The sequence below is a fragment of the Hippocampus zosterae genome, chromosome 10 (assembly GCF_025434085.1).
Source record: "Hippocampus zosterae strain Florida chromosome 10, ASM2543408v3, whole genome shotgun sequence".
In the NCBI taxonomy this organism is placed as follows: Eukaryota; Metazoa; Chordata; class Actinopteri; order Syngnathiformes; family Syngnathidae; genus Hippocampus; species Hippocampus zosterae.
Genome location: NC_067460.1, coordinates 13,996,523 through 14,020,866, shown reverse-complemented (window position 1 = coordinate 14,020,866; position 24,344 = coordinate 13,996,523). Strand labels below are relative to the sequence as shown.

General features: G+C 44.9%; 1 protein-coding gene across 4 annotated transcripts in view; it reads right to left on the bottom strand.

Annotated features, from left to right (window-relative positions):
• Positions 1 to 2,103: 2,103 nt before the first annotated feature.
• The window catches only part of LOC127609349 (protein jagged-1), a 45,295-nt gene continuing 23,054 nt past the window's right edge, over positions 2,104 to 24,344 (bottom strand). For 2 of the 4 annotated variants that reach the window (XM_052079192.1, XM_052079190.1), the window contains 12 exons: positions 19,542 to 19,599; positions 16,888 to 17,136; positions 14,879 to 14,939; positions 14,609 to 14,739; positions 12,886 to 13,005; positions 11,676 to 11,789; positions 8,370 to 8,483; positions 5,257 to 5,370; positions 5,086 to 5,132; positions 4,837 to 5,013; positions 3,935 to 4,085; positions 2,104 to 3,807 (listed from right to left, as the gene is read on the bottom strand). In XM_052079192.1, the coding sequence (XP_051935152.1) occupies positions 3,350 to 3,807; positions 3,935 to 4,085; positions 4,837 to 5,013; positions 5,086 to 5,132; positions 5,257 to 5,370; positions 8,370 to 8,483; positions 11,676 to 11,789; positions 12,886 to 13,005; positions 14,609 to 14,739; positions 14,879 to 14,939; positions 16,888 to 17,136; positions 19,542 to 19,599 (1,794 nt within the window). In that variant the 3' untranslated portion in view covers positions 2,104 to 3,349. The remainder of the gene's footprint in view (positions 3,808 to 3,934; positions 4,086 to 4,836; positions 5,014 to 5,085; positions 5,133 to 5,256; positions 5,371 to 8,369; positions 8,484 to 11,675; positions 11,790 to 12,885; positions 13,006 to 14,608; positions 14,740 to 14,878; positions 14,940 to 16,887; positions 17,137 to 19,541; positions 19,600 to 24,344) is intronic. The other 2 variants (XM_052079191.1, XM_052079193.1) reach the window with 2 other exon arrangements.

Below are 24,344 nucleotides of genomic sequence, written 5' to 3'. Positions count from 1 at the left end.
TGCTGGACTTGGGCGTTATTACATTATTTTTGATTTAAATCGGTTCATTTTAAAAATAAAACGTCTATTAAAATCTGGAAGGGGCGGCCCGGTAGTCCAGTGGTTAGCACGTCGGCTTCACAGTGCAGAGGTACCGGGTTCGATTCCAGCTCCGGCCTCCCTGTGTGGAGTTTGCATGTTCTCCCCGGGCCTGCGTGGGTTTTCTCCGGGTGCTCCGGTTTCCTCCCACATTCCAAAAACATGCGTGGCAGGCTGATTGAACACTCTAAATTGTCCCTAGGTGTGAATGTGAGCGTGGATGGTTGTTCGTCTCTGTGTGCCCTACGATTGGCTGGCAACCGATTCAGGGTGTCCCCCGCCTACTGCCCAAAGACAGCTGGGATAGGCTCCAGCACCCCCCGCGACCCTAGTGAGGATCAAGCGGCTCGGAAGATGAATGAATGAATGAATAAAATCTGGAAGACTAAATTAGAAAAAAAATCTAATTGTTTTTTTTAAATAATGGCTGTAATATGACTGTAGCCCCCTCAAATCCAAAATGTTTAAGCAAAACATGGTTATATTATTCATTCATTCATTCATTCATCTTCCGTACCGCTTGATCCTCACTAGGGTCGCGGGGGGTGCTGGAGCCCATCCCAGCCGTCTCCGGGCAGTAGGCGGGGGACACCCTGAATCGGTTGCCAGCCAATCGCAGGGCACACATAGACGAACAACCATCCACGCTCACACTCACACTCACACCTAGGGACAATTTAGAGTGTTCAATCAGCCTGCCATGCATATTTTTTGAATGTGGGAGGTTATATTATCGAAACCAAAAGTAGTCAGGTACAGATGAAATTAAATGAAATGTAATGACATGACATTTAAAAAAATATTTAAGTTTAAAAAGATAATGTGACTATATAGTTAGTTTTTAAAAATATGTTTACTAACCCAATTATGTACATTTTTAAAAATATGTACTGTATTTGTTAATGACATCATACCAAATGGTGAGCACGTCAGCTTTATGTTGATTCCAGCCCCGACCCATAATCTGTCCGAACGTATTTCACAACTTGGACAAAATTCAGATATATTTTACCCACTCCAAATATTAAATTTGAAGCTTCTCTCTTGTGCGCATACATGTTGTCATGTGTGACATCCTGGTGCACACAGCAGGCTCCTGAGCAGCAGAGCGGTTACAGGAAGCCCAACTCGACAGCTGCTGTTTGCGCGAGTCAAAGTTCATGTTTGTCACATCCACCTTGCCAGTAACTGTCGTCTACATCCCCGCTGTCAGAAAATGCCTTTCCTTTTCACACTGTCAGTTTGACCTATAAAAGCTTGCGCAATATGGATTTTAGTTTTACCATTCGTACATAATGTATAGCTATGACTTTTCAGGGGTAAAAACCCCCACCTTTTGCTGAAACTAACCCTAAATTCACATATATTATGAAATATATCAATATTAGAATTACTATGAAAAGTTGCATTAGTATTATTAGAATTACTGTACTATGAAAACCTGATTTGCAAGAGAAAAACAGAAGGCAGATTACTCGCATCTGTAAACAAAACAAAAAGGCAGGCTTACTAGTGTTACCCAACAGTGTCTCAGAGCCTTAAGAGTGTGGAAAAAAATCCAACAGAAATGTTTTAGATCTCATTAATTACAAAATCTGGCATTCGTTATTTAGTGCAAAGAATACATTTCTTTCAGGAAAAACAACTGTAATAAAAACATTTCAACAGACAGTAAGTGTATATTTATTTTTTGATGACAAGAATAAATAGTATACAGTTAATAAATGTAAAATTGATTAGTTTATCTGTTGTCTCATTTTATGACGCAAAGATGTCTCCCCCTTTCCTCTCATGAAAAGTTTGACATGCCACTGTCAGTCTTCGTGCAATATAAATGATATTGGCAAAGATTCCAGCGCCCATTAACACTACATGGAGCCGAGTCAGCCGACGTTATTTACAGAACTTTCCAATGTTGTAAATTCAGCGAGGTAGATTTGACTTAGACATTATTCTGAGAATATATGCTACAATCGACAACGCTCACATTGACACAAAATCCTCACATTCAGACTGGGGCATCCCTTTCTCGAGTGGTTACAAAACCAAAACAAATCCAAAGAATCAGCCTAATTCCGAGGACATTTTACGACTTCAGGTTTCAACAATCCCAAACTGTTAAATGCACTTTTATTACAGAACGATAGTAAAACAACAAGAGTGATACTCTCAGACTGATCCACGGTACAAAAAAGGGAGGCATCAATATTTACAATAAAATTATGTACAAACTATCTTACAGGCAAAAAACAAAAACAACAAACAAAAAAAAGGTATAATCATAGAAACAAGACAGGCAACAGTGTATGGTTTAAAAAAAAATCATGAGGCTTTAAAGAACAACTCGGAGGATTGTGTCCTGACATATTTCCTATTGTCTTTCGCACACAAACTCAGAACCCAGAAAATGTGTTGGGAAATGAAGCTTCCCCCTTGTAAATAGAAGAAAATGTGTACACTGGCTGCTTTAAATAATCTCACATTCATCCTGTTGGACTTTAAATAATCATCCATTCATTCGGTCAATGATGCTATTATCAGATTTTTGGCCTGAATTATTGTGACTGAGACCGTTTCAGGCACTCAGAGGTCACTATGGCACACTTCCACCAAAGGAAACTTGACTCTGTCAGCATTTGAGGACCGTTGTGTTTATGAATTCGGAGGGTCTGCTCAAAAAGGCTCAGATGGGGTCGGCAGTGCTGAACAACTCTGATTCCATAGCTCCTGACCACTTTTGTTTTTTAACCTTGTCTACACCTTTTCATATACGGACTACTAAAGCAGGCTACAAACCAAATATTCAGGAGGAATGTCAACATTTTTCCTTTTCCGATCAAAAGTCAGCAAAGGCCCGATTCTCAGATGTCTCTCAAAAAATTATCCTGTGGTGGGGGTGTGTGAAAAGTAATTTTCAGTGAAGGCTATCATAAATGTTAAATCCGTTCAATATTTATCATTACAAATTGGACGCACTGTTCTCATAGTTTACTCATAATGACCAATACAACACACCACACACAGAACACCATCTCCATCGACAGTCATGAGTCTTTTCCTTCAAACCACGTCTGTCATAGTACCGGGAGTACAAGTACAGAGTATTAAAAGTTCTTGGAACTTTAGGTGGAATTGCAGCTTGAAGTATCCGAGCTCATGACATCATCAGCAGAGTCTCAACAACACGATAGGCCAAACAAGAAACGTGGACCCTGTGAGCGAGAGAGTGCAAAGTAAGCAAGAAAAAAAATTAAGCCTCAGATTTCAAGGGTCACACTTGTAGCTCGTGGCTGTCTGTGCAGTGCATGCGGTTTAGCTTCTCCCGCTCCTGGTTGGAAATGTCCAATTTTGGAGCGGGGGCCTGCTTCAGCCCAGGGGATGACGAGTGCGAGGGGGCCGGCGTGGGAGGAAAAGTCAGCTCAATTTCCTCATAGCAGTGCGGGCTAACGGCGGCGGCGGCCGTGGTGGGCGGCGTCTGAACCAGCGGGATGGCAGGAGGAGGAAGGGGCGGGGGGACAAGGTGGTCCAGGTTTCGGATGAGGTTGACATACTCCCTCTGATTGTTGATGGTGCCCTCCTCCGGCGGGACGGCATGCTGCTTTTTCCGCTTGTGCTGCAGGTGGGAGAGGACCAGGGCACACGCGGTGCAGCCGCATACCATCACCAGTGCTAGAACGCCCAACAGGACCATGTAGAAGCTGATGCCCCCTTTTGTGTCTGACATGGCACCTTGGAGGGGGTGGCAAAAAATACATGAAATATGAATCTTGACAAAAACTCCATCACAACAAAAAATTTGTACATTTCCCTTCGAGTCTATCAATCTATCTATCTATTGATCTTTCCATTGTCTTACCTGGACAGTGAGGTCCAAAACAAGGGCTCTTTTGGCTGAGGCACTCGTTTCCATGGTAACCCTCTGGACAGGCACACATGTAGTTGCCATCGATGTTGTGACAGGGCATCCCCTGCGAGCAGGGGTTGGGGTTGCACACATCCAGCAAAATCTAAAATAAAAAAGTAGGGTGTTCACAATGACAGGAAAAGAAAAAGAACATTCACATTTGCTGGTAGTCTTGCAGCATAAAAAGAGCAATGTGGCCACACTGAAAAAGAAATGCTATTCAGAGATCGTTTTAGAATAAAGTTGCATGTCTTTGAGAACGTGGACATGATAGAGTCATACAGTACGTGTATAAAGAGAAAAGGGCATATTTAAAAAAGAAATGTTGGCATATTTTCAGGTTTACGCTTATAATCTTATAAAAGAATAAAGTTGTCATCGTAAGAGAATACATTCATCTATTTTCAAGAAAAATTGAGCATTTTCAAGGGGGAAAAATGACATGGTGCTACGAAAATGTTGTTGCATATTCAAAAAGATTTAGGGTGGGGGGATTGTTGAGAAAATATTTTGGGGACTATAGTTGTGCATTTCTTAGATTAAAGTAATAACATTGTATATATTCCATCCATTTTAAAATCTGTTTCAAGCAAGAATAAATTATTATTATTAATTTTTTTAAAGATTTTATAAAAAGTTGCATATTTATAGTGTGGTGCCAATACTCCTTGATAGCTAGATACACATTATTTGTATTATTACTATTAGTCATAGAATTGCCTTGACTAAATGTTCCAGAATGGTTTGGTTTAAGAAAAAAACTCCCTGCCCAGCTGCTACTAGGCCACACAAGAAAAACATAATATCTTGCAAATTCTTATGCTCTATCTAACACACTGCGAGGCTTTACCCACCTCACAGAAGATTCCAGAATACCCCAAAGGGCAGTCGCAGGCGACGGCACGTTCATCCTTCTCTGTGCAATGCCCTCCATGCAAACAGGGGGCGCTATCACAAAGGTTGAGGCGAATTTGACAGTTTTTTCCCGAGAAGCCAGGCGGGCACAAGCATCTGGATGCCGACATCTGTTCCTTTATGAGGCAGTTCAAAGTCCCTTTTGTGTTCAGTTTGTGGACATTTATGCAAGAAATATACAGACTCACCTCACAATGTCCCCCATTGAGACACAAGCCCTGACAGCTGTTGTTCCCTAATGGAAAAAAATAAATAAAAATCATACAAATGCAGAATGATTTACGACAAAATGCACTTTTAGAAACACGTGAAAGAAAGGGTGGGCAAGTTGCTGTGAAGCTGACAGATGTTACACTCACTGATGTCACATTTTGACCCCGCCCATCCAGGAAGACAATCACACAGGTATCCACCAATCAGGTTGCGGCATGAGCGGGCATGGACACATATTTTCATTTCACACTCATCTGCATCTAAAGGGAGAGAAGATGAAATCAATTGTCATCATCAGACTTTAGGACAGAAAATGAATTATGCGCCCAAATGGAATAGTTTTCAAACAATTCCTGGCACAATTGGCGGTGCGGTGCTGTGGCATTGACAGATGGTTGTGGTGGAGTGATTTCACAATGACAACAACAAGAGATTTTGGCGCAGTTGTAACATAAATGACAAGGAGAAAATGGTTGGGGAAAATGATGAATGCAGTTTCCCAGTCCCCCAAGCTCCGGGACACAAGACAGACGTGACGTGAGAAAGAAGGCACAGTGATCAACGCGAGTTTGGTTGAAAGCGGTACAGACATGATATCAGAATTTAGCATAACATTGAAAATGTTACCTTAATATAAAAATCAAGCAAATAAGCGACACATGCTTCACTTGTATCACAAATCTCCTCTGCATTATACACAAAGATGGGGATTTCTGATGGAACTACCGTATTGGCCTGAATATAAGACGGCCCTGATTATAAGACGACCCCCTCTTTTTCAAGACTGAAGTTTGAAAAAAGACTTTTTGAACACCAAATTAATTTTTATACAGAAAATAATTACAGTACTGTACATCTGAAACAAATGATTATAACAATATATTTGAGAGAAAAAGCATGTTATTTTGCCTCATTCAAATCTTAATATCTGAACATTTAAATATGTAATCTAAAGTGCAATCACATTCGTAAAAGAATGGCTTCTGGTTTTTTAAATGTAAATGACATCATAACTTCTCCTCAGGTGCCGGTTAACCTGGCCAATGTTCGACCTTCGTTCGACACTTTTCTCCAGATTGTCGCTATGTTTCTCCATTTTCTGTTATCTCTTCTATTATTTTCTTCTCTTTTCTTTTTTATTTTTCTTCTTCGTGCAACCGCTATTTTTATTCTTCGTGACAGGGGTTCACTTTGGCCTGGAGAGTCAAGTTCAGCATTCGCTTCAATGATATCTGGCGCCATCTAGCGTCGTGAATGGGTATAATGCCTAGACCCCGAGTATAAGACGACCCCCACTTTTTCAGTCTTATTTCAATGCAAAAAACACCGTCTTATATTCGGGCCAATACAGTAATTTACGTCCGAACCACCCTGGTTACTTCCTGTTATGGAGCCTAGCAACCAGTGCCAAATATTGGATTGGATTGATTTATTGTCATTACAACTTCGTGCAATGAAATTTCACATTTTTATTTATTTATTTTTATTTTTGGATTGGATTGGAATATAGACACACATGTGCAGCAGCACTTGTTCTGCATACCGAATGCCAAGAGAACCATATGCGATGTGAAAAGTTGGGGCACTAGTAGTCAGTTTGCCACTGTATAATGAAATCATGCTGATCTTGTCTCTATGTAGTCAGTGTGAGTCCGTCCGTGTCTGGGCCCGTTATAATTCTGTTATGTGAAACGGCAACAGGTTGATCGATACGTTAATTGTCCCTTCTGACCTTTCTTCCTTTCTCGTGGACCCGTATTTCATTGTTCTGCCTGTAATTTATGGAAGGTGCCGCATGTGATATGGATGTGATTTATGTAAAAAACACGTCCGTGTGGGAGTGAGTACTACAATATACTTCCTCAGTGGGAAGCGCCCTACCAGTTTTTCTCTTGAAAAAAAAAAAAAAACGGCACTGGCCCACCTCCAGTACGAGCTCAGGTCATTTATCACTTGACTTGGAAAGAAGTACCTATGTGTGTGCAGCTACGGGGGATTATCAAGTGTCAGAGTTATGTATCACTTGAACACATTTGAGTAGGAGGTTCCATCATGGTGAAAAATTGTTCTTTTTTCTTTATTTTATTTTTTTTATGTTGCTATCCCCAGCGAGCGAGTGAGTGTGTACTACGTGTGTGTATGTGCGGCCTGACTGTACACAGTGTCACCTCCCTGACAACCATCTAATATATGAAGGCCCAGAGGAACATGCCTGTCAGTGTGAATGAATGCAACATTCTGCGCGAATGCAGCCCTGAAGGGTCGATGATGTTTGCGGATTAAAATGAACAGCTCACCACTCGAGTGGGGGAATATATGAACACATTCCCCTTGTTGAAATGCTGCTTTGCTGGCTGTGAGCACTACAGCGCTAATTTAACTTGTTATTAGCAGCTATAAATGAAGGATTAAAAAAAAAAAGATGTCGAAATGCATGTGAGGAGGCACTGAGGCTCTCAGTAATGAGAGGATTTTGCAAATCAAGTGCGAGTTCATCAGAAGTTCATCAGAACTTCAAATTTTACAGTCAGCAAATATCATTAGGGCTCTTTATGGGTTCACATATATTACATTTGTGATGGGTGTTCATTAACTCATTAAATCCCAGCCATTTTCACTGGAGCAACCCCCTCAATCCCAGCGTTTTACTGTATTTTCACTGATCTTGCAAGGCCCACAGAATATATGGTTCTCATGCTATATAAACATGGAGCCTACCAAAATAAAGTTAGGACTCTCATGTTTCAGCAGAAAAAAATAATTTGTTTCTATCTTTTTCCATTCTTTAGCAATCGGCATTACAAAATGGCTACGTTTCATGAAAAGGGCGATTCCTGGGCAAAAAACGGAAAAAAGAGCTTTTTGTAAAAGCATGCATTACAAGCACGTGAGGCACCACTGCCACCTACTGGTCGCTTTTTTACATGATTTACAATGCAAACGGCTTATTCTCATTCACAGATTGTATCAGACCCTCCTCCTCTCTATGACGCAAAAAAAAAAAGACTTGGACGTACAAGTACGTCCTTGGTAGGCGGGGCCTAATTTTAAAAAGACGTACAAGTACGTCTTGTGGAATTAAAGATTTAAAGAGTAAACAGTATACTGTATCAAGTATACAGTACATAGTATATACGGTATATCTTAAAATGTGTTGGCTGTGGGAATCTCTCAGTTTGACGGCCCCACTGAGAACCATTCCAACAGCGTTCCAAACATGGCTGCTAGCCCAGTAAGGCTTTAATATTGACCCACTGACCCAGCTGGCACGTTCTGCCGCTCCATCCAGGCGGGCAGATGCATTCGTAACCTCCTGGAGCCTCCTGACAAGTTGCACCTGGTCCACAGGGATTTCGGTCACACTGCCTCACCACTGCAACGAGAAAACGTCGATGAAGTACCGATCAAAGAAATATTGTGTGTGTATGTGTGTGTAGCATGTGCAACGCAATCGTGTGGATCATATGATTATGAACTATGTAGACACTTGGGTGGCTTGAAATATTGTCTGCCGGTGTGAATTTCTGTGTAAACAGTGATAAATGCAATCGTCTGCTGCACACCCAAACACTGGCACGAAAAAAGGAAAATATACCTGTATAAGTATAATCATCATAATAATAAATTATGTAACTCCATAACTCAGTACAACATGCAGTAGTTCTCAGTCTCTGCACATGCTTTCTCAGCAATTCTCTTCAAGCATGTATTCCGAAACAAATTTGGACTTTTTGACTTTTTACAAGGTTAAGGTTCCAAGGTTAATGTTGTAGTGGCATGGAGTCCAAAAATGGTACATTATTTTTTTCTGTAATAAAGTAATCAAGGGCGGCCCGGTAGTCCAGTGGTTAGCACGTCGGCTTCACAGTGCAGAGGTACCGGGTTTGATTCCAGCTCCGGCCTCCCTGTGTGGAGTTTGCATGTTCTCCCCGGGCCTGCGTGGGTTTTCTCCGGGTGCTCCGGTTTCCTCCCGCATTCCAAAAAAAATATGCATGGCAGGCTGATTGAACACTCTAAATTGTCCCTAGGTGTGAGTGTGAGTGCGAATGGTTGTTTGTTTCTGTGTGCCCTGCGATTGGCTGGCAACCGATTCAGGGTGTCCCCCGCCTACTGCCCGGAGACGGCTGGGATGGGCTCCAGCACCCCCCCGCGACCCTAGTGAGGATCAAGCGGTACGGAAGATGAATGAATGAATGAATAAAGTAATCAAAATGAACGTGTTAAAATTCTCATGTCAAATAAAAGTCTTTCTTTATCCCATCCATCCATCCATCCATCCATGTTCTGACCCGCTGTATCCTCACAAGGGTCGCGGGGTATGCTGGAGCCTATCCCGGCCGTCTTCGGGCAGCAGGTGGGGGACACCCTGAACTGGTTGCCAGTCAATCGCAAGCCACAAAGCGACAAACAACCATCGGCAGTCACACTCACACCTCGGGACAATTTTGAGTGTTCAATCTGCCTGACATGCATTTCTTTGGAGGAATCTGGAGTATCCAGAGAAACTCCACACAGGGAGGCCGTAGCCGGGATCAAACCCACGACCTCTGCACTGTGAGGTAGACGCGCTCACCACTGGACCACCAGGCCACTTTTCTGTATCCCTCATAACCTTTTTCCATTTTTGTAACCTAACAACCGGAGCTGAAACTAACTCCAACCCTCGCACAATAATAAGCCAACCTCTGCTCGGACAACTAAATAGGCATTTCCAAACAAACACAGAAGACCTTAATTAATATCAATCGGAGATGCAATCCACGTCCAAGATGTGCTGCGGGCACTCAAGCATCAAACAAAAGCAAAACGAAATGACTTCTTTGTTGGTGGGCTTGTCTAATTTTTGTCATAATAATAACAATTTTTAAAAAAACATCTTGTCGTTGTGTATACAGTACACGCAGACAAATCCAAATGGCGAGGAACATCAGGGATGTGGAACATCGCTTGTTTACTGTCTCAGCTCTGACGTACAATAACCCGTGCTGTCCAATCTCGTCTGTGACACACACACACGCACACACACACACACACACACACACACACACACACACACACACACACACACACACACACAGATCATGTATACTCACACACATACACACTCACTTACATGACGCACACACACACACACACACAAACACACACGATCAAACCACTGCTGTGACAGCTCGCTTGTTACTCCACCAAAACACGCTTGACCTTTATTCACGCTTCACGGCACAGACATGCCATTTATGAGGTGTGAAGGAAAAGTGCAGTGAAGAGCATCCAGACACATCTTCCTTGTAAAAATTAACATGGCCGCGTCTATTTATGTGAATATAAACCCCTTATTATTTGCTCTTAAAGGTTAAAAGGCGTTTTGTTTTGTTTTAATTAAAGCCACAAACACAAAGCATGGTGACTTTTTGTGGTGTTAGAGACACCTTTGCAGCATGTTAATTGCAGAAACTATCAGACATAATGGACCATTTTAAAATGCTTTTCCTGGCGCTCCGGATTCCCGTTCTTTGCCAGTGCCACTGGTGTATTGCAGGTGAAACAAACTGTTTTTTTATATTTATTTTTAAACAGTGCACTGTATTCTGCTTCCTGATTGGCTAAGGACTGTAGTCCAATGTCAACAGTCTCCGCGCCTTGTCTCTGTACAGCTTGTCAAATTTACGTTTGCAAAAGGTTTCGATATTTGGTTTCATTCTATAGTACAATATTGTATTGTATAATAATAAAAAATAAAATTGACTACCACTGATTCTAAGGTCATGGTAATATTAACATAATGTACTTTTCTCCATCATGGTAAAATGACAATGACTGCACATTTATTTAGGTTCTTGTGCCCCTGTTGTTATATTTGAGGGGTGCATCCAGTGGCAGGAATTGGTCAAAGTTGATTAGGAGTGACGTCAGATTGAGGAAAGAGACGAAAAGTGTGAGGTGCATACGGCAAGAGCTTCAATTCCTTCAAATTTTATTTATTTATCTATTTTTTTGGGAAGGCTAAACGGTATGTGGCCATGACAAATGTGTGTTTTATGTTGTTGATATTCAATGTTGTAAATTGTGTAATTGTATATTTGATGCTCATCAGCGATTGAGGCATGGGCAAGAAACGCTGTTGAGCATTGTTCGACCCATCAAGTCTTACTAAATTGGCAAGAAAACCCGTCGCAGCAGTTACACTAACAACTTTACGGATTTCGCCTATTGTTGCTTCTTTGCGGTATGTCACCCCCCGAGATAAACGAGACTTCTCTGTATCGTAACAGCTTTGATCTGTAATTGCAGACTGCTGAGCGCTAATAACTTCGGGTAATGCACCATCATGCGACACCGTAGGATAAGGCGACCTGCTTTTTTATTTAAGTTGTAAACACTTTTTTTGTAAAAGTGAAACTAAAAGGACAAATTTTTTCCCCCCCATTTTTTCCCTAGAGTCGTAACGATCGACTTGGGACCAGTGTGCGGGCTACCGGTCGATCACGATCGACTTACTGGGCACCCCTGGTTTATACTGTTCATATATCATGATAGGGTCCTAGCGTGTATCGTTGCCATTCACCATTTGCACAGGTCTGCCCAGTCCAGCCTTCAGCACAGACGCAGCTGAAGCCCGTGGAGTCCTCCACACAGGTGGCTCCGTTCACACATGGCGATGACACGCACGCGCGTTCAACTGGCGAGAGGAAAGAGGAAGCAGAGAAAGAACAAGCCCTTTATTAGGCCCCCTGCGGAAGTTGTATATGAACTGGCAGATTAGACCTTGTGGTATTGTAATTTACTCACAGGGCACTTCATTAGATACTGTACAGGCTTCCGTTTTGCAAGTCAAAAAGGTAGCTATGATAACAAAGCATGCGCTATATGTGTCTATATGTGTAGAGCTGCTTCATGAATATGCCTATAGTACTGTATAGTATACGGTATTCATTCGCAACTATTTATACAGGGCATACAAAGTAGACCCATAAGGAATGGGACAAGTACCGATAGCAATACCCGTCTCATTTTAAGATATCGGATACTCATGGAGGCTTTAGATACCACCAACCGATACTAAAAGAGAAAAAAAAAGTATGACATTGAGTAAGTCCTCCTCGACAGTAAGAGGCGGTATGCTGCAGCTGTTTGCACATCAGCGAATCATCAACCGCGCCAGAAACAAAAATTTTTTAATGTATATATATTTTTTCATAATTCCTTTCACCTTGTCTCAGGCAAAAAAAAAAAACCAGCTCCAAAGTATGAAAGCAAGAGGGTGGCACCAGCATGCTTCACTGCTGGTATGGTGTTCTTTCGGTAATGAGCGGGGTTGTGTTTGCTCCAAACATACCTTTTGGAATTATGGTATATGGCCAAAAAGTCTAACCTTGGTTTTGCCAAACCGTAACAAAATTTCCCAAACACACATGGAAATGGATATGAATTGAGATTGGATATGAATAGAATTGACAAATAAATGATTGTTGTGCAGTCTTTGCAATGTGTTTTTAACCTTTAATTTAGGCACCACTTTCAAGACAATTTTATAGTGATTTTATTTTATTTATTTTTATTGTATTATTTTAGCCAGTGTTGATGTTCAAATAGTGTGCGTTTAATATTAAAGTGGCTAACAAAATCTGAGAGCCACCGCTATGGATATAGATGTGGGATTCTGTGATTCGTCCACTCAATAGAAACCGCTGTCAGTGCAGTCCTACACTGCTTCAATTTAGCCTTTGAAGCACTAAATAACTGTGCCATTCACACCTTGTTAAGGTTTCACTCACCAATGTCGCAATTGCGCCCCCTGAAACCATCTTGGCACTCGCACTGGTACTCGTTGGGCTCAGTGTTGGTGCAAGTGCCGCTGTTCTTGCAAGGCTGGTGAGTCCCGCAGTAGTTCAGGTCTAAATCACACACAGTGGTTGAGTATAATTTCGGGATGACAAACAAATGTAAACCATATTAATAACGTCGATATTAACCTGCTTGGAAAACCATTTCTATTGTCCTCGTTGTGTGTGCCTTCAATTGTTTACAGAAACCAAAAAAGTATGAGCCAATCAGTGCACGCGCACACACCGACACAGATGTTTGCGCAGTGATCTCCGTCTCTTTTGTCTTCACCAAGGCAAAGACCCCGCCTACAGTTACAGGCTCGCAAAAGCCGTACCCAAGGCTATCACCTTTCCACTGCACAATGTAACGTCCCACGGGCAGAGGGGCCAGGGTTCCGAATTCCCCCTACCACAATGCGGTGGGATTATGCGTATCCTGGGATCATGTTGGAGCATCTTTGTAAAAGGTTGATGGGAACGGGAGAGCAAGGTGAAGCTTTTCTTAGCAGGGTGGATCGCTTTTGAGAGACACGCCTGAGAGGGCGTGGCAAGAACCGCACCTACACCGAACACATCATTGTTCAAAGTGTGTTTCATTGGAGGATGAGGCCAAATGTACATCAACGCCTAATTGCAGGACTCCCCAACCTTTTTTCACCAAAGATCTACGTTTCAAGCCACCCTGCCCACAATGGACCCCCTACACACATGCACGCGCTCGTGCACACATGCCATGATGAGCAACAGACATAATGCGCCCTAACTTGAACGAAACTGAAAAATAAAATAGATACAAGACAAGACTGAGTTTTTAAAAAGGAAATCACCGTCTCCCTTTGTAGGAGACCTGACACAGATAGGCAGGGATGCACTTCGGTAGTGTGATAAGTGCAGAAACATCTATATATCATAGACACACACGCGTTTCTTGAACGCAACATACTTATCGCTGCTCTGCCATTGGCTATTCGCGAGCATCATCCTGGCATCCCATTGGCAAAGAGGGACTTCTAACCGTATATGTCTATGTATGTAAATAGATAGTTATGTGTGTGTGCGGCATCCTCTTTATTTGCCGCTCGGGCTATGAGGTGTCCTGATAGTTTAACGTAAATGTGAATCGCTCAGAAAAAATGTTCACCAGTCGGGCGATTGCTCACAATGCTAATGTTTGGCTTGGACATTTTCGACGGATTGTTAAAAGCCGACAAAACCAAACGTCCTTGGATCAGTTCTTTACAAAACACCACTTCTGAGAGAGAACATGAACTAAAGAGGGCAAACAACGATGAGGACGCAGTTAAAAAGTTAAATGACCCATCATTTTTATTCTTTTTTTTTTTTACATTATGTACAACTCTTATTTATTGCGCAATAAATCTAATTGTAACATGTATTTGTTACATATTTTGATGCATTTTTATACTGTAGGAAACATTTATGTCTGAATTTTGAGGGAACTTGGAACGGATTAGGGCATTAATATACAAAACACTTTTCCTACTTACAAAATGTTCTAGTTAAGAAAATTAATTTTGTAAGTAGAGGTAACACGCACGCTACTGCTAACCGTAAAATACAAAAACAATGAGAGAGTTAAAAAACAAATACAGTAGAGTAAATAATCGATCCATCCATCAGTCCGTACATCCAGCGTACGCATATATTGTACCTTTGTCACACAGGAGACCGCCCCAGTTGACGTCGCACACACACTGCCAGGGTTCAGTGCAGCTTCCGTACACACAACCGGGGAAGGTCACACACTGGTCGCACAGAGGCCCGGTCCAGCCGTAATGACACCTGTGGATAGAATGGAAGAAGAGGACTGATTGTACATTCTTTCGACGCCATCTGCGTAGCGACATGTTTCTCGGCCAAAATACAACACCAGCGTGTAATCTGATCCAAAAGAACAGTCCATACAGTACAGGTCACTCACGTGCATTGTCCAGGTTCGGTGCAAGAGCCGTGGGCTTTATGACATCCTTGCCTGCACACCGCTGCAAGAACACGCATACGTACGCGCATTAGAAACTGCGAAATTAGCACGGCAGTGCGTTGAGATTTTAGTCTCAAGATTTTAGTTTGCTGACTCTTCTCCTAAAAAGCAACACACATTTTTTTGGAATGTATCTTTTGATTATACAAAAAAAACATACAGTAATGTCACACTTAAATAGAATATAAAGAATTGAACAATGTTTTTGTTTTGTTTTTTGCTTCAGTTCAATGCACTATGCTGCTCCCTCTGGTGTGCATGACTTCCCTACCTGGGGGCAGTATCATCCATACATCCATCCACCCATCCACACATCCATTTTCTGATCCGCTTTATCCTCACATGGGTCGTGGGAAATGCAGGAGCCTGTCCCAGCTGTCTTCGGGCAGTAGGCGGGGGATACCCAGCCAATCGCAGAACCATCCGCGCTCACACTCACACTTAGATACAACTTGGAGTGTTCCATCAGCTTGTCATGTAAGTTTTTGGAATCTGGGAAGAAGCCGTTGTACCCGGAGAAAACCCACGCAGGCCCGGGGAGAACATACAAACTCCACACAGGAAGACTGGAGCCGGGGTTATGGAGCATAGCTACAATTAAGAAACACCGAAACACCCAGACAAAAAAAAAAAAAAGGAAAATAAAACCCCAAAAACAACAACAAAACTCGGCGGCCCGGTGAACCAGTGGTTGGCTCATCAACCTGACAGTGCAGAGGTACCGGGTTCAATTCCAGCTCCGGCCTCCCTGTGTGGCGTTTGCATGTTCTCCCCGGGCCTGCGTGGGTTTTCTCCGGGTACTCCGGTTTCCTCTCACATTCCAAAAACATGCATGACAGGCTGATTGAACACTCTGAATTGTCCTTAGGCGTGAGTGTGAGCGTGGATGGTTGTTCGTCTCTGTGTGCCCTGTGATTGGCTGGCAACCGGTTCAGGGTGTCCCCCGCCTACTGCCCGAAGACAGCTGGAATAGGTTGCAGCACCCCGCGCGACCATTGTGAGGATAAGCGGATCGCAACATGAATGAATGAATGAATGAATGAATGAACAACAAAACTCCAATTTATCACAATTAGGCGTAACAGGCAGCGACACCCGGGCAAATGTTTCAGACTTCCTGCACATCCGCGGTCTAATCAGCAACCTGCTGAGGAAGAAACGTGACGAGGCTAGGCAAGGACAGGGTGCTAAAAGGCTGCAGGATGTCCTAAAATTAACCGCATTTTTACCCCCACAGTTTCCACTTTGGTTTCCTGCATTTAATTTGAACCACTGTGACAGAGAGTGGTCACAGAGTTCATATCCAGCTGATGAGTCTCACGCACACACACACACACAGGTGGAGAAGACACCATTTGAATGCAAATGGCTATTGTCCGCAGCTGTTTTATATGGTGAAAATGGTGACTCATTGACTTAAGCAGGTGACGTTAGACTTACTTATTGTCTGAGGTACAGTGCTTGACCATAATATTAATATGAGAGCACCTGTCATAAACATGAAGAGACACCCAGTGCTACGGAAGTGTCATTTTTGTCTGAGTTTAAGTAAATAAGGATCATTGAAATTATTATTGCCCATTTGGGCGATCAAAACAGTACGCTTGAAAATTCATGGCTAACATCCAAGCATTAAAAATGTTGGTTGTATCGATTTGATAAACTGGTACGATTTGGGGAAATACAAGTTTTCTAGTTTTGTTTCTTGATATTATTTTTTAGCAATATCTTTATTACATTTATGCAATTTCTGTGCACAATGGACATGCAGAATTTAACATTTTTTAAACAAAATAAAATGAATCGACAAATTTGAATTACAAAGGGAAAATTACGTTTGTCAATAATTGCTTTTGACCCGATTTAGATTATTCCAATTACATGCCGATGTTTAGGAGTGATTCTTTCTGAGTGAAGTGAATTATTAGCAAAGCGGTGTCACTCCTGACCTTCTTTGCACTCGGGTCCCGTCCATCCCTCCATGCAGACCTTGGAGCCGCTGGGGTCGCAGTTGAAGTGGCCAAAGAAGTCGTCGCGGGCCCGGCAGAACTTGTTGCAGAAGGGCCCATAGTAGTTGGAGTCACAGCGAAAGCGTAGGCGGTACTCCAGGCTGAAGGAGCGGCCGTGGTGGCGGTAGGCCTGCCACTGCTCTCCGGGATTCAACATGGAGGAGAGAAGAACACGCTCAATCAGCTGATCTGAGGGAGCAGGGGGAGAAGAAAAAAAAACACCTCTTTAATGTTTGGGCATATTAGAATTCATCATTTTATGGCTATATGGAGGGTCCGAAGCTCACTGATGTCTGAGCACGCAAGTCAAAAAAAGTAATCTCATGTTTTGTTTTGTTTTTTTTAACAATTGGACAGTTCCGAAAGTTTCAATGTCATTTAAACGTTGCCTTTACAATTAACAAAAGTGTTTCAAATTAGGCTTTAAAAAAAGTGAAAAATCAAGCCTTTGTTTCTGTGTGAGTTCTTGAAACCACGCAACCTAGCGTCTTTCTTATGCCAAAAATCCCTACATGCTTGAGCGATTCAAGTGTATCCACTGAAAGCCTCTCGTGGCTGGAATAAATCCCACCGAGTCGTTGCGAGGCTTGGTCGTGCCATGACAACAGGGCGCTCTAATGCGACCATGCCAATGCAAAGTCTTACATCTGGAACCCTCCCCCTTGCTATTTCTCTTTACTCTCCATAACATGTGTGTACTCATGGCCAACAATGAGGCACTCTAAAGCAGCCAAACCAGCAGGGTATATCAGAAGCGGAGATGCATTTTGGGGTGAAAGATAGCACAGCAGGCTTGCTAAGTGCAGGTCACAACTGCAGCAAATGACCGCAAATGTGAAAAGTCTTTCATGTTTTGAGTAATTATCTTCAAACATTTATAATGTATTGTGAAACAAATATCTGCATTAACTTAGCCGTGCCTTTGACAAAATAACTAAGCAGCAGGTTACTCCCCACTTCTGTTGTAGTACAGAGTGGTGGGGCCTGTTCTGACATTGTCCACTTGCCTTTGAACTGCTTATTAATTCACAATTGATGAAAAGTTGAACCCAATTTAAATAGACCTGGAATTACAACAGCGGCGCTATCTTATTCAAAGTCATAGCGTCCTCCAAGTACTTAAAGCTTTTTCACTCTACATCATCAAGGGCAGTTGGATGGGTATGGCCAGTAATCCTCCTTGATTAAACGGCAGTCCTGCCTTACTTGCAGGAAGCGACGTGTCAGACAGGCTGCGCGGTGGCAGAATAGCTTTAACGGGAGAGTGGGGAGCTGTCAGGAGCTCGGATGGAGCTGGACGGTAATGACAAGGAGATGGCAAGAACGGTGGAGGAAGCACGAAGCCAGCCCTCATTATCTCCGCTATCTTTTTGGGATGAAAACGCGCAGCATCCACTGGCACGACGAGGGGGAGGAGGAGGATGGCGGAATGAAAGTGGAGGCATGACAGAGTGTGTGAGTGGTGTGCTATACACACACACAGATATAGATATATATATAGATATATATATGTACAGGTATATGTATAAAAAATATGGATAGATAGATAGACAGATAGACAGATAAAGAAAGAGAGCTCATGTTGACTGTCATGCAGCTTTTCCCGATTAGGGGTAGAAACAAAACAGCAGATGAGCAGGAAATGAAAGCAAAACCTCTTAACCTTGGTGATCAGTGACAAGAGACAAAAAAAAAGATACATTCCGACAACGACGCATGCACCACATTACAATCGTGGATAGGAGCACCAGCCACAATGTAATGAGATCCACTATAAGAGCTGTACAGACCCTTGAATTATTTTTTTTTTTTTACTGCTTTAACAAAAGGCACCGTAGTACTCCCCAGAGGCAGAAAACCAAACAACTGTCGCTGACTTGAACTGACAATTATGACGAAAAATTCTGGAATGTTGGTTTGTGTATATGTAATTCTTGATGCTCTTATATCAATGTATTGTATTGTCTGTGTATACTCATACACATTCACACACACACACGCACTAACACACGCGCACACACACGCACACACATGTGTCCTCATCATTTTTTGCTCCCTTTGTTCATGTTCTCCCAGAAGTGTTCTTTGCCTGGCGTTTTGTAAAGAACCAAGGACGTTTGCTTTTTTTCAGCATTTAACACTCCTTTGAAAATGTCCAAGGCAAACATCAGCATAGTGAGTGATCGCCAGACTTGTGAACACTTTTTCTGGGTGATTCACATTTACGTAATACTATCAGAACGTCTCATGGCCTCGCGAATGACGAGGACGATGCACAAACACATATCTATCTATCTATCTACACGCATAGACTAATTCGGTAAAAGAGATCCCTCTTAGCCAATGGGATGCCAGGATGATGCTCGGGGAATAGCCAATGGAGTAACTAAGTATGTTGCGTTCAGGACACTCGGAGCTGCGAGTAGCAACCCAGACTGTATTTTTACCTTTCGTATCTTGAAATTTCTTTCATAACACGAGGCAATATTTTCCTGTTGAGACTTTCGTAAGTAGAGGTGCCACCATATATGAAAATGTCTGATCGTGCTCTTTTGCAGGAGTCCTCTTCAAAATGACAAACATGTGTACCGCACCTGGTTGTGACGTGCTGTTGTCATCATCCTGAGCCTCCAACACCAAAGAGAAGGACTTCTGTAAGGGAGAAAACACAAAACAATCTATTAGCGTTTTATTTTCGAAACTGCAACTTGGTGTACTTTGGTTAATCCTGCACAGGGTCACATAAAGCATTCCGAGAAAAAAATTTGAAATTTAAAATTCATCGACATATGCAGAGATAGCACCCCACCTTTTATTGGTGACATTGAGCTCGCCCGAACATCACACATTACAGATAAGAGAGGGCATGCACTCTTTTCTGATGAATACATTCATGCCGCACAGGCATGCATATCGCAACGCCTCCAACCAAAATGTGTTATTATTCTGTGATTGTCATTCCCCAAAGCGCTTCGGTGTGTGGTCACGTTGTTATTGCGAGAGTCTGAGGGGTAGAAAGAAGTGGAGAGAACAAGATAGGATGAAGGGGAAGTAGGACAGTGGAATGCAAGAGGGAGACTGCGGCGTCGAAGGTGCAAAATGGCGATGGAGAGGTGAAAATTGCTGTGGGTTCATACAACAATAACAACAACAAAATCCAGGGTTATTTCGACTCACAGCTCATCTATTTATATTTTTATAGGAATATAAATATACTATAAATGGAAATATTTCGGGCTCTAGCTTTGTAGACAGGCAGCCAATCCGTGATTTCAGTATTAGCGCAAGGCTTGCAATATGTGTTTGCCAATTTGGCAGACTGGTCTCCGCCAAGCAGTGTGGGCCGGCAGAAAGAATGTCTTGAAGATGCGTCTGGCGGGATCAAGATTTGGTGGCAGAAAATCGATTGAGTGGCTGGCGCAGGGTAGACAGCTGCACTAATGTATTTCATACATTAATATGGGAACAGTGGGCATCAAAGTCTCTGGATTATTGTTTGATATTTGTGTGTATATCTATCTATCTAGAGAGTGTCACGTCGCGTGTCCGCCAGCAGGTGGCGGGTTTTCTCACCCGCCATCTGCGCACCTGTCCGTAATTTCGGGCTGATTACCCTCCTATATTAATGAGACTCCGGCAGTTCTCCCACTGCCGGAGAATTCCTCACCGTGCCATTGATCTCTCGTGCTAACTCCTCTATTTGTAGATTACTCGTTGCCTTCTTGCCTTGCGGCCTTTACTCTCGCCATTCGCGTTAGTCACTAAATTGAATACTTAGATATTGCCTAATCAGTAGCTCCTCGCACTTTGTTTTTCAGCGAGCGTTTTCAGTTGTTTCCTTATTTCTTCCCTGGTCCTTATTTGACCAGCGTTTTGTGTTTCCGTTTTTTCCCTGTCGGGCTCTTTCTGTTTTTGTCATTAAAGACACTCTTTGCTTTGAGAAAATTCTTTCGTTGTCTGTTTTCCGGGGATCCAATCCTCTATTTTTTCGTTCTGCACGGAGCGATCATTATCGCTTCGGGCAGATCGTGACAGAATTCTCCGGCCACCATGGATCCCGCAGACATCGAAAAATTTTTTTCCGCTCTTTCCCGACAAGAGCAACAGATGAGTCAGCAGGGCCAAGCCATTAGGGAACTCCGTGGCGCGGTCTCCATGCTGGCTCATCGGTCCGATGATTTAGAACCTCGGTTGGTCCGGGTGGAAGAGCGGAGACCATCTCCCCCCGGGGTTCATTCTATTATTCCCGAAGCGCCCTCCTCATATCCCGTTATGACGAGGGAGCCATCGCTTCCACACCCCCCTCGCTACGGGGGCGAGCACGGGCAGTGTGGACACTTCCTCCACCTGTGCTCTCTCATATTCGACCTACAGCCTTCTGCCTATGCTAATGACGCCGCCAAGGTGGCTTATGTCATGAGTCTGTTAACAGGTCCGGCGGCATCGTGGGCGATTGCGACCAGTGACGCCAAGCCGAATCTCCGTACCTCGTTCCCCGACTTCGTGGCTGCGTTCCGCCGGGTGTTCCATCATCCCGTGCGAGGCAGAGAGGCAGAGGGCCGGCTACTCGCCCTCCGCCAGGGAGAGCGATCGGTAGCGGATTACTCCATCGAGTTCCGGATCCTGGCCGCCCAGAGTGGATACGATGATCGGGCGCTGTGTGGCCTGTTTCGCCGCGGGCTACACCCTCAACTCAAGGACGAGCTGGCGACCCGCGACCACAGCACCAACCTGGAGGAATTAATCGACCTCTCCCTCCTCATGGACAATCGCCTGAGGGAGCGAAGCCGGGAGCGTGGAGGTGATCGGTCCCAGTTCCGACGAACACCCACGGAGGAACAGGTGCAGCTGGGAGGCAGGGACGCTGGTGCGGAGGAAAGAAAGCGTCGTTTCAGCGACCGAGCGACGACTGACGGCGTTCCACCATCTCCTCACGCCGCAACCAGCCATCCGGGGTCGTCACCCCCTGCCCACCAGGAGTACTGTGAGTCACGACCGCGCGCGCCCCCCTTCGAGTCTAGGCGAGTCGACTCGCGGCCTGGACACCCCAACAGACTCGAACTCGAGGGGGAGATATTAACGGGGTCCCGGTCGTGGCGGGTTCGGGCTCTGGTTGACTCGGGGGCTGATGACTGTATAATGGACACCGATCTCGCATCCGAGCTGGGTTGTTCCGTGGAGAGGTTGATAGATAGGAAGCGGGTTTGTGATCTTGATGGGCGCCTCCTGGCGGTAGTTACGCATAGGACGGAGCCGTTGAAACTTCTACTGTCCGGCAACCATGTCGAACATCGCCGTTTTTACCTAATGCCGTCTCGCAATGCCCCGATCGTTCTCGGGTTACCCTGGCTGAAGACACACAATCCCGTGATTTCCTGGGCGCGCCCAGCGATAGACAGCTGGAGCCCATATTGTTACCAGCACTGTCTTCAATCGGCCGTCGGGAAGCATGAACGTGTCACGCCCCCCGAGGAGATCTGCCTTGACGGAGTGCCGGATTGCTATCGGGATCTAAAGGAGGTGTTCAGCGAGGATCGTGCCCACTCTTTGCCCCCACACCGCCCCTACGATTGTGCTATAGACCTGCAGGCGGGCGCTCCGTTGCCGACCTCGCGGCTGTATCAGGTGTACCAACCCGAGCGCGAGGCATTGACGGAGTACATCAACAGCTCGCTCGCCGCAGGTCTTATTAGACCATCGCGTTCACCGTTAGGGGCGGGTTTTTTCTTCGTAGGGAAGAAAGACAAGACCCTGCGACCCTGCGTAGACTATCGGGGATTAAACGAAATAACAATTAAGAATAGATACCCGCTACCCTTGCTGGACTCCGCCTTCGCCCCATTGCAGTCAGCCACCATTTTCTCCAAATTAGACTTGCGCAGCGCTTACCACTTGATTCGCATCCGGGAGGGTGACGAGTGGAAGACGGCTTTTAAGACCCCTCTGGGTCATTTTGAATACCTGGTTATGCCTTTTGGGCTCACCAACGCCCCTGCCGTTTTTCAAAATCTAATTAATGATGTGCTAAGGGACATGATAAACATCTTTTGTTTCGTTTACCTTGACGATATTTTAATTTTTTCCCAGTCACTACACGAGCACCAGCAACACGTTAGGCTGGTGCTACAACGTCTACTGGAGAACCGGCTCTTCGTCAAGGCAGAAAAGTGTGAATTCCATGTCCCCGTCATCTCCTTCCTAGGGTTCATTATTGAACAGGGCAGGTTAAGGGCGGACCCCATTAAGACGCGTGCAGTCACTAACTGGCCGGTTCCGTCCAATCGCAAGGAACTGCAGCGCTTTCTGGGGTTCGCCAACTTCTACCGACGCTTTATCCGCGGTTATAGTCAGAAGGCGCTCCCCTTAACCCGCCTTACGTCCATCAAAACCCCATTTAAGTGGGATTCGACCGCGGATGCGGCGTTCGCAAACCTGAAGGCGGCGTTCACCAGTCCCCCCGTACTACAGCACCCTGATCCTGATCTCCCCTTTATCGTGGAGGTGGACGCCTCGGATTCGGGGGTGGGGGCTGTGCTGTCCCAGCGCTCTCCGGTCGACCAGAAGTTGCACCCCTGCGCCTTCTTCTCCCGTCGACTCAGTGCCGCTGAGTCCAATTACGACGTGGGCAACCGTGAACTGTTGGCAGTTGTGACCGCCTTGCAGGAGTGGCGGCACTGGCTCGAGGGGGCAAAGGAACCCTTTACGGTCTACACGGATCATAAGAACCTCGCCTACCTCCGCTCCGCCAAAAGACTGAACGCCCGTCAGGCCCGGTGGGCCCTCTTCCTTACCAGGTTCGACTTCATCCTCACCTACTCTCCCGGGTCCAAGAACACCAAGCCCGACGCCCTCTCCCGTCTCCACGAGCCTGCGGGGAGGGATCGATCCCCGGAGACCATCCTCCCGGCCCGGTGCGTCGTGGGGGCCGTTCAGTGGGAGGTTGAGCAGCGGATCCAGGCAGCCCTGGAGGGGGTTCAGGTGCCGACGGAGTGCCCAGCAGGGAGGCTATTCGTACCTCCTCCCTTACGATCTGAAGTTCTGCAGTGGGGACATGGGTCCAAGGTGGCGTGTCATCCCGGGGTGAACCGGACTGTGCAACTCGTCGCCCAGCGTTTCTGGTGGCCGGAGCTCCGCAACGACGTGACGGAGTTCGTCAAGGCCTGCACCTCCTGCGCCTGCGGCAAGTCGTCCCATCAGCCGCCGGCGGGACTGCTCCAGCCGTTGCCCATTCCTCCTCGCCCGTGGTCCCACATCGCCCTGGACTTCGTCACGGGTCTCCCGCCTTCCCGGGGTCGAACTGTCGTACTCACGATCGTGGACCGCTTCTCCAAGGCGGCTCATTTTGTTCCTTTGTCCAGGTTGCCGTCGGCGCTGGAGACCGCCGACCTCCTTGTCGA